The 10,611-nt window shown below is 52.4% G+C and overlaps 1 protein-coding gene and 1 long non-coding RNA gene across 2 annotated transcripts in view; one reads left to right on the top strand and one right to left on the bottom strand.

Moving 5' to 3' along the window:
* The first annotated feature begins 2,505 nt into the window (after positions 1-2,505).
* The window catches only part of TGIF2 (TGFB-induced factor homeobox 2), a 16,794-nt gene continuing 8,688 nt past the window's right edge, over positions 2,506-10,611 (top strand). The window contains exon 1 of the mRNA XM_010829215.1: positions 2,506-3,083. Within this exon, the coding sequence (XP_010827517.1) occupies positions 2,892-3,083 (192 nt within the window). The 5' untranslated portion in view covers positions 2,506-2,891. The remainder of the gene's footprint in view (positions 3,084-10,611) is intronic.
* The window catches only part of LOC104980479, a 20,116-nt gene continuing 17,206 nt past the window's right edge, over positions 7,702-10,611 (bottom strand). Inside the window, exon 3 of the long non-coding RNA XR_824269.1 lies at positions 7,702-10,549. This is a non-coding gene — a long non-coding RNA (uncharacterized LOC104980479). The remainder of the gene's footprint in view (positions 10,550-10,611) is intronic.

The following is a 10,611-nucleotide window of genomic DNA, read 5'->3' as shown; positions in this document are numbered from 1 at the left end:
GAGGTGGGAGCCCAGCCCCCTCCCCTCCCCCTCCGGGCCGAGTTCGGAGCACAAAGCCGAGCGCGCAGGCTCGGCCGGCCCCGCGCCCCGAAGAGTCAGCCAGCGCCGAGCGGCGGGGGAAGGGGGGTGGGAACCAAACTTTTTCCTGCCCCGGGACAGACACGTGAGTTTTCTTTCTTCCCGAGCCCCCGCCCCACGGGGGTGGCGGACCGCCGGGGAGCCGAAGCGCCGAGTGTGACGCAGGGTGGCGGGGGGGTGGGGGGAGACGAGGGGTGCCGGCTCCCCGAGCGCAGGCCGATTCCCCCGCCGCCCCGTGAGCCATGTGCTCCGACTCGGGTCTGGGCCGCGGGGGAGGCTGCGCGCTTTGTGTGAACTGCTGGGAACGCCGCGCGAGGGCTCGGCCCGGGGGAGTGTCGGCCGAGCTGCGGGGAGTTGTCAGAAAGTCGATGCGGGAGTGCTTGCAGGTCCGGCGTCGTGGAGTGGTGCCCCGGGTGTTGTGTTCAGAGGGTGCTGCCGCAGGCCAGTGAGGGTAAGAACTGATCACTGGTGTGATGCCGTTGGGAGTTTTCCCAGTCTGAGAGTTCGTGGCGGGGTGAGTCGTTTGGAGTTCTTGGGTGGGCGTATATCCAGGAACTGGTTGCGTGGTACCAGTTGTTCGTGCTGGAGGTGGGATTTGTAAACTGTGTGTCTGCTGGATTTGTCGGTGTAAATCGTGGGGGTTCCAGGAGCTGAGCGATGGGTTGGTGCCAGTTATCGGAGTGCTGTTAAGAGTTGCCTGGTGTGAGGCTGGGTGGGAATGTGGGGTGTGAAGGTGGCGAACCTCCCGGCTTGGGGTTTGTGAACGGTGTCTGCTGTATTTGTCGGTGTATATCATGGCTGGGGCGCAGACACTGCGGTGGGGAAGTCTGTGCAGGGTCATCTCCGCAGGCCACCCACTGGAACCCTGCAGACTGGGATTTGACTGGCAGCCGGGGTGGAATTTGTGCAGATCACCTCGGGTAAACTCCCAGCCTGCCAGGGCTGCATCCTTGCCTGAGCTCAGGTCCTGACTGCCCTGGCCAGCTAAATCTCAGAAACCTGACCTCAGAAAGCAGCCTGCTGTTGGTGCTCTCTGCGGAGCGGCATCTCTCACCAGTGCCTGTCTCACCTCCAGGTGGCCTGGCTGGGAGAGTAGACCCTTCCCTCGAAAGCCTGGCCTAGCCAGCCCAGATATCTGGGCTCTGGCCCAAGTCGAGGAAACAAAACCTGGGAGATGCCAGAGTCTGCTGGCCCAGACTGCGAGGGAGCTGTTAAAAGGCTGAGGAGGGAGGAGCCTTGAGATTCTGGCATCAGCTTGTCCTGGAACTTTTGGTTTTAAAAATGTAAATCTCTTATTGCCTTTGCGGAGGAGAACTTTGGCCGGGGAGGGTGCGGATGAGCAACTGAGTTGGGAGTGTCTAGGGAAACACCTTCCTTCCATTGACAGATGACTAGGAAGCGCAGGCCCAGAGAGGGAAGGTTGGTTGCCCCAGGTCACACAGCCAAGCCGGAGGAACCAGAGCCTAGCCTTTGCTCATTTTTCTGGATTTTTGAGGCACTGATTGCTAGGGTTTCCAGACTCCACACTGGGTCTTGGGAGACCTGGGAAGCAAGAAGGCATGGGGGCAGGGCAAGCTATCAGGGTCCAAACCGTGCTTCCATACCATATCCTAGAGGTCAGATTCCGCCCCCCCCGCCATAACAACTTTATTGAGGTATAATTCACATACCATACAGCTTACACTTTATTTTTTTGGTTGCACTAGGTCTTCGTTGCTGCCTTGGATGGTGGGGGGGCTTCTCTTTGTTGTGATGCGAGGGCCTCTCATTGTGGTGCCTTCTCTTGTTGGGGAGCCGGGCTTAGTAGTTGTGCACGGGTTTAGTTAGTAACTCTTCGGCATATGGGATCTTCCCTGACCAGGGATCAAACTTGTTTCCCCTGCATTGGCAAGCGGATTCTTATCCACACTATACCACCAGGGAAGTCCCCAGCTTACACATTTAAAGAAACCAATCAATGACTTTATTATCTGGAAAAGAAACTTCGTACCCTTTAGCAATCACTCTTCTGTCCTCTTCCAGCCCATTCTGAACATTTCATAAAAATGGAATTACACAGTATGTGTTTTTTGTGACTGGGTTCTTTTACTTAGCGTGGTATTTGCAGTTTCATGCATAGTGTAGCCTGTATCACGACTTCCTTTTTACAGCCAAATAATATTCTACTGTATTATGGGGAGACCGCATTTCATTTATCCATACATCTGTTGGAGGACACTTGGGTTGCTTCCACCTTTGACTGTTATGAATAATGTTACTATTAATGAATAATGTTGTACAAGGTTTTGTGTGGACATGGGTTTTCACTTATCTTCATAACCAGCTACCTTAGGCGTGAAATTACTGGGTCCCATGGTAACTGTTTAACAGCCATAGCATCTTGGATGACTTTCTGAATCTCTCTGGGCCTTCGTTTTTCTTATCTATAAAAGGATGATGATATTACTGTCTCCCTCACAAGGGCATGTGTGAGGACTGAATGAGATAACAAATGTGAAGTGCTCAGTACAGAGCATAGAAAACAGGCCTCGGTGGTAGCTGTCATTACTGTCTGGTTCTATTTATTAATGATCTGCCATTTGTTTCAATAGTTTTTTCTGGCCTGATGAACTAGAGACATTTTAGGCTCTTCTTCTACCTTGCCCAGGCTTTAGCGTGGCCTGGGACTGAGTTTCGATTACCCCATTTTTGGCGTCCCAGGCTCTAATGACGTGCTGAGGAAAGGGTCACAGGCAGCGCATGGTAATAATGTCCCCATTTCCTTTGTCACCTGTTTCAGACTTGCCTGGGGTCTCGCCTTGCCCCTAGACACCATGTCAGACAGTGACCTGGGCGAGGAGGAAGGCCTCCTCTCCCTGGCAGGCAAGAGGAAGCGCAGAGGGAACCTGCCCAAGGAGTCAGTGAAGATCCTCCGGGACTGGCTGTACCTGCACCGCTACAACGCCTACCCTTCAGAACAGGAGAAGCTGAGCCTTTCTGGACAGACCAATCTGTCGGTGCTGCAGGTAAGCAGGGGGTCGCAGGAGACTCAGGTTCTGGTCCCATCCCAGGCCTGTCACTGACTCAGCTGTGTGGCCTTGGGCTGGTCACCTGCCCTCCCTGGGCCTCAGTTTCTTCTTGGGTCAGGTGAGAATAGCCAGCCTTTCTGCCTCACGGGAAGACAACTGCATGAAGACTTCACAGCTAGATTTCAGATTCTGGAGTGTTCTGAAGAGGCAGGGAATTGCTATTAATGTCTGGGTGTCATCATTAATGCAGGAGGCCAGGAGAAGGTGAAAAGGCAGTGAGTGGGCTTCGGCCTCTAGCCCCAGACTGGTGCTTCGATGGCAGTTTGGTTTCCAGGGGCAGCTGGTGATCTGCAGATTGGTTAAAAAGGAGTTGGAATCACAGTGAAGGAAAGGGCAGAAGGGAGAGGTTCTGGGGTCAAAACCCCATTCTGCCATGCAGGAGTTGTGAACCACACTTTGATTTCCCATTTGTAAAGTGGGGTTAGACTGCCTGACTGAACTGCTGTGAGGAAGAGATTCAGAACTGGCTGTGAAAGTGCTCTGTAAACCACAACCATGAAGATGCTCAAAGGAGCCTGATACCCACTTTTGGTCAGAGTGAGGGGAATTAGCTACTTTGGATTGTCCCTGTTGCCAACCTGCAGGTGTGTTTGTTGTTTTCATGATGCTGAGGTAAGACACCGACCCAGAGCCGGCCCCCAGCCTAGCAAAGGCCCATCTCCCTGCCCACCGCCTCCCCTTCCACGCCTGTTCTTCCCTGGCCCATTACTCCATCCCATGGCCCTACCTCTCTTTCCCTTACCCGGCTCCGAACCTCCCACATCTTCCAGCTGTTTTCCCTCTTTTACAAAGCCTCATGGTGAGTATTCAGCCCTCTGAATTCCTGTCACCTGACTTTATACCTGCTGGGCAGTGGTTAATCGGAGTCTGTCTGTGAGAAAGGCTCTAGAGTTACAGACCCTGACTTAGATCCCATCTTCTCCACAAGAGGAAGCCTGGACCTTGGCCAAGTCACTGCCTCCTCTCTGAGCTTCGTGTTTCCTCATCTGAGAAAGGGAGATGTTGGGAGCACTTTGATAGTAGGTCAGGGCGCGAGACCGAGAATTCAAGGCTTACTGGAAGGTGTTTGGCAAGGGCGGTGCTTTTGCTCTCCCTCTCATCCTCTCCTAGATCACAGGTCTTGCCCAGCAGTTCCGAGACCCTCTGTACCGACAAGCGCTATATGCTGGGCAGAGCTGGGGCCCCGGAGAGGATCCAGACACAGGCCTACCCTGGGCCGTGTCTAGTCTGGAATGGGACAGCTGGGGAAGACCTGGTCCCTGATGTTTGGGAGAAGTGATCACCGCTGGGACAGATGGCAGCAGAGATGAGGGCAGGGCTTCTGAGCAGGCCTGGAGCCTCAGAAGGCCTCCCAGAAGAGGTGGGCTTTAACTCACAGGATATAGAACAGCACAGGCCAAAGACAGGCACCTAAGAGCCAGGATTACCTAGGAAGCCTGCTGCCAGTCTTCTGCCCGTAGCCTTGTCCCTCCTGTCTCTCGGGCCCTTGAACTCTGCAGCCTCCGGGCCATCTCCCTTGGTTTCTTTTTGGCCTCTCTTGAGCCTGGCTCACTCTGGCGAAGCATCTTCTCATGCCCTCGTGCTCTGACTCCCCAGCCTAGGGCGGAGGCCGCTGCTGTGTATTCCAGTAAGCCTCTACCTGTGCTGCTAAACCACCTGTCACACTTTATTGAAATTGCTTGTTATCAAGGACACTATTTCTCAAGCCTGAATCATGTATTGGCTTCTCTTAAAGAAAATATTTTTCATGGATTTGCCTACTTCACAGTGTTGACTTGAGTAATTTTTATCACATTCTTTAAGCATGTACAAACATAAAACTGGGTTTAAAAAAAAAAACAAAACTTGCTTTTGCTCTTATAGACAACTGTAAAATAACCAGTTTTCCGAGGTAAAGAAATGTAAAAGGAAGGCGATCCCACCCAGCTGCACTGCTGTCAAATGGTGGGTGCCGTGCTGCTGGCTGCACTGTGAGCGGGAGACACGGGCGCTGCCTGGCTCGAGCTGAGCGAGCTGGGTGGCCAGAGGCCACAGCACTGCTCCTTGTTACCAAAATGGAAACACAGGACCAAACCGTGCTTGTGCAGAACTCGTGGGCCCCTCAGATGCCACACCCCCAGATCCCTGCATTACAGAAATGTAGGTCTGGGACACGGATTAGCTGCTGCAGACTGGAGGCTTCTGCGGAAGGGCCGGCTGGGTCTCAGCATCCCCTGGTGGGAGGGGTTTCAGAGGTGGCCACCCTGCACTAGAGTCACGCTGAGAGTTAAGGAGCAGTCTGGACCGTGGCGTTTTTTGTTGTTTTTTTTTTTTGTTTGACTGCATCAGGTCTTCGTTGTAGCATGAGTACTCAATAGTTGTGGTGCTTGGGCTTAGTTGCCTCACAGCATGTGGGATCTTAGTTACCCGATCTGGGATCGAACCTGCATCCCCTGCGCTGCAAGGCAGACTCCCAACCTCTGGGCCACCAGGGAAGTCCCCTGACTGGCATTCTTGATGAAAACTGTACTGTGAATCCCAAGCAGCGCCAGCCGTACACCCCTTCTTAAAGGTCTCTTCCTGACTGATAACACGTAATTTCTCCAAGCTGGATCCTTCCTTCTCTAAGGCATTCCCCTTGATAGCCCTTTCTCAGCTCGTTTGCTCTCACCAATCCCTATACATTTGCTGTTGTTTAGATGCTCAATCATGTCTGACTCTTTGCGACCCCACAGACTGTAGCCCACCAGGCTCCTCTGTCCGTGGAGTTTCCCAGGCCAGGATACCGGAGTGGAATGCCATCTCCTTCTCCAGGGGCTCTTCTTGACCCAGGAATTGAACTGGCGTCTGCTGCGCTGGCAAGTGGATTCTTTACCACTGGAGCCACCAGGGAAGCCGGTATTTCAGGAATATTGCTCCTCTCCTACCCTGATTGAGCCTGGATCACCTGTCCCTCCTCTGCTGAAAACCCTTCAGTGGCTGCTGTGCCGACTGCATAGCAGGCCTCGTCTCTGGCCTCCCATGTTCCCGTCACCCTGACAGATACCCAGACCCCTTTGCGCCCACCCCTGACCAAGGAGACTTCTGACCCCAGAGGAGCTCTGTGCTTCCACAGCACCAGGACTGGTCAGCATCTGGAATTGACTGATGGCCTTTTTTTAAAAAAATTGATTGGTTTATCTGGCTGTGACTGGTCTTGGTTGCTCCATGTGGGATCTATTTCCCTGACCAGGGACTGAACCCAGGCCCCCTGCATTGGGAGTTTGGAGTCTTAGTCACTGGTGCTGTGCTTAGTCACTCAGTCTTGTCCGACTCTTTGCCTGCCAGGCTCCTGTGTCCATGGGGATTCTCCAGGCAAGAATACTGGAGTGGGTTGCCATTCCCTTCTCCAGGGGATCTTCCCAACCCAGAAATTGAACCCAGGTCTCCGCATTGCAGGCGAATTCTTTACCCTCTGAGCCACCAGGGAAGCCCTGAATGATTTTTAGAACAGTAAACTCCAGAAGCCTAGTCTTATTTATCATACATTCTAAGTGTTAGCTTAATGCCAGGTATCTGGTAGGTGCTCAGTAAATAATTCTTGAAGTGACAAAGTGAAGATTAAACTGCTGGAAATGTCAACAGTGAGGACTTCTAGAAATACGGAAATGCAGTGGCTCCTCAACCAGGAAAAGTTGGTGTAAGCCAGTCCCTGGAGGCATCTCTTTTTCCTGTATTTAGTTTTTAAAATTTCCATTATTTATTAAGAACATTTGCAAATAACCCCAAAAGTAAGAGAATATTGTAATATACCTCTGGCGTCGGTCACCTGGCTCCAGCCAGCATCAACGTTTTGCCAAGCCTGTTCACTCCCTCCCGCAACCTCCCTTTTGATTGTCTCCTTTAACTGGCCCAGGAGCAATCTCATTAGCAAGTCAATGAGTCATTTAACTAACTGGTTTGCTGGTACTTGTCCCCGGGCTAGGCAGTTGCAAAGGTAAAAGCAAAAAGTCATTTGTGAAGGATTTTCACAGGTCCCAGCGACACCCTCTAAGCCCAAGTTTTGCTGTTCTTTCTAACTGTTATAAGGGGCTGACTGCTGGGGAGGGAAGGTAAGCGTGGCAGGGAGGGGTGGCCCGTTTCCCTCCACCGTGTGGAGTATTGATGGCGGTGTGCTCTGTGCGAGACCTGATGCTGTGTCCTGGAAACACCACAGTAGGCACTGCCCCCCACCCCCCAGGGGGAGGGAAGGCATTACTCAAAGGACTAAGGATTCAGTGTAGTTATTACCAGTGTGGTGTCAGCTGAACTGCCCTGGTAGGCGAGGCTTCTCTCAGGAAGCTGAGTCTGATGGGAATCCTGACAGACTTGAAGGATCAGGGAGGTGGGGTCAGCAGTCCCTCTGGTGCTTGTCCTGGGCCAGAGAGGAGCCAAAGCTGTAGTGACCTGTTGCGTGGCCAGGGGTGGCCTGGCCCTGCCCTGGCATGCATAGGCATGACCCTATGAACTGCAGCCTGCCAGCCTCCTCTGTCTATGGGATTTCCCAGGCAAGAATACTGGAGTGGGTTGCCATGCCCTCCTCCAGGGGATCTTCCCGACCCAGGGATCAAACCTGTGTCTCTTAACATCTCTTGCATTGGCAGGCAAATTCTTTTACCACTGAGCCTTACCATTCGAAGCTACTCTCTTTACTCCAAAAGGCTCCAAAGCCAGGCTCCCTGCTTCTTCCTGCAGGTTACCACTGTCTTCCCACCTTCAGGCTTTTCATCTGTATGGTCTGTTTTGTTCTCTGAGCTTTTGTGTAAAGCTTTTTTGCTTAAACACGGGGTTTGGTCCACTAGGACAAGTTAAACCAGTGGGCTACACCAGTGGTTCTTCAGCTTGGGTGGCAGAATTCTGGAAAGCTTGCTTAAAAATACACATTCCTGATTCCACCCTCCCCTATCCCCCATCTATAAAGCAGAATATATAGTTTTTAAAAATCACGCTTGAGGTGATCTAACCCAGCCAGCTGCCTTTAGGAGCACCCAGATAGGAGTGGTCACAGCTCAGGTGGAGGGACCAGATGTTTGGGAAAGGTCTTTCTGCGCCCTCATTCTTTCCCCTCTTATTGCTTCTGTCTTTAACAGTTGAAAAGACTTCCTAAAGTTAAAGCACTCCGGGGACTTCCCTGGTGGTCCAGTGGTTAAGACTCTGTGCTGCCAATGCAGGAGACCTGGGTTTGATCCCTGGTTGGGAAATTTAAGATCCCACATGGTGCGTGACACAGCCAAAAAAATAAAAAGCACTCACTTGCCTTCAAAAGACCTACTCTGATCCTCATGGCCTTCATCAACTCCCGAGTGCCCCTCCCACTCCCATTTGCCACAGTGATTCCTTCTGTGTCTTTCTTCTGGGCCACTGATTAAAAAAAACTTGTGACAGGGCGGCAGCCTTTCAGGCAGAGCCCTGCTTTATGGTAGGGACAGTCTTCAGGCTCCCAGCCTGTGTTTTGGCATATCAATCATAGATTCACCTTGGCATTCTCCTTCCCGCTCCTCAAGGACCTTGAGCTGGGGCAGGTCACGTGCTTTTTTTTCTCCTGATCTAAGCTTGGGTTGAGCAGCCAGAGGGAGCTGCAGAAAATCCACACAGCCCGTTATCACGGCTGGCATGGTGGTACACTCGGGCCTTGGGCCCTTCCCCCACCTCCCTCAGCTGTGCATTTCTATCGGATGAGAAGACAAAACAGACAGTAAGGAGGCTGCCAAGTTTTCCGCAGGCCGGGGTGAGCTTGGGGAGGGGGGTGTTCTTACGCTGTTCGCTTCTCAGAATTAGAAGCCAAAATGGGAGGTGCAGCTAGAGGCTAGGTGCCCACGCATCTGCTGGTAAAGCCAGGCTCCCCTCCACACGACTGCACTCAAAACAGAAACACTGGTCCCTTGCTTCTCTCAACCCTGGTCACGTTTCTTCTACATCCGGGATAAGGGGGAGAGGTGCAGTGCTCTCCTGGGGCACAGGTAGATGGGGAGGCAGCTGGAGACAGAGATGGAAGCCTCTGAGCAAGGACGAAGGGCCTCGGGCTGACTGTCTTCAGTTCTTCACCTGGTTGTTGCCTGAAACCAGGCTATTTGGACCACATCCCAGCCTTTGCACTTGTTACTGAATCTCTCTGGTCAGGGCTCTGTTTCTTCAACAGCCTAAATAAAATGGAGCTCATCACAGAAGCTGTCTCATAAACTTGTTTAGTCACTAAGTCGTGTCCTGATTCTTTTGTGAGCTCGTGGACTGTAGCCCCACCAAGCTCCTCTGTCCATGGGATTTCTCAGGCAAGAATACTGGAGTGAGTTGCTTCTTCCTTCTGCAAGAGATCTGCCCAGCCTGGGCAGATCGAACCTGTGTCTTCTGCATTGCTGGCAGGTTCTTTACCGCTGAGCCACCAGGAAGAAGATTAAATGAGTTAGTTCGATGGGAGATGTTCGGATCAGCAGCGCGGTCATGTAGAGGGGAGCCTGGCTTTACCAGCAGATGCATGGGCACCTAGCCTCTAGCTGCACCTCCCATTTTGGCTTCTAATTCTGAGAAGTGAACAGCATAAGAACACCCCCCTCCCCAAGCTCACCCTGGCCTGCGGAAAACTTGGCAGCCTGCTTACTGTTTTGTCTTGTTCAACAAGTGTCTGCTTTTAGGATTACGATGATGACTTCCAGCTCTCCATTTTGTTCCTCTGTTCAATAAGACACAGCAAATGAGAATGAGAAGAACAGGAGAGCCCCTAAAGCCAAAAGACCTGGACTTGAACCCCAGCTCTGTACTCGGAGGCGGTGTGACTTGGGGCACGTTCTTTCATCTCTGAGTTCCGGGTCCCTCTAGTACATTGGGGATGCTGCTTACTACCGTCCAGGCTTGCTTGCAGATTAAACGTATCACAAGTGAGATGGTTGGCATGGTACCTCGTATCAAAGTCCTTACTTCCTTCATCCTCTTAGCCTGTTCAGTCTTACGTCTCCCTCAGGGCTCTCCTGCCACTGCAGGCAAGGTGATGGAGGTGATGGAGTGAGCAGCTCAGCCCCTGTCAGCTGACGGCTGTTGTCATGTGTGTGCTCGCTTGTACTGAGAGGACCAGAGAGGTAAGGCGGAGTAAGTGAGAACCGCAGAGGCAAGGTCCTTCTAGGCTGAAATGGAGAGGAAGAGAAGCCATGAGAAGGCTTTGGCTCTGCCTTGCCCAGGAGTGTTCCCAGCCTGACAGGACCTGGAGTCCAGTGCTGTCCTTGGATCACCTGTAGAGCAAGTGTGGCTGCTGGGCAAGAAGCCATGCCAACTCCAGGCGCCAGCTCTGGTCATAGGTAGCTATGCCTTTGACTGAGTAGTGGTACTCAAGGCCTTGCCAATATATGAGCCAAGAAAGGTGATGGGGTAGAAACTGGTACAGGAGCCCTGAGGAGCCTGGGCCTTTGGTCCATTACCTGTAAGAGGAACGTTAGACATTTTTGCAGCCCACACAGTTCCCAGCATCTCAGCACAAGGC

Source organism: Bison bison, unplaced genomic scaffold, assembly GCF_000754665.1.
Source record: "Bison bison bison isolate TAMUID 2011002044 unplaced genomic scaffold, Bison_UMD1.0 scf7180017864500, whole genome shotgun sequence".
Lineage (NCBI taxonomy): Eukaryota > Metazoa > Chordata > Mammalia > Artiodactyla > Bovidae > Bison > Bison bison.
The sequence above is the reverse complement of the archived record's forward strand: the minus strand, read 5'-3'. Positions and strand labels throughout refer to the sequence as shown.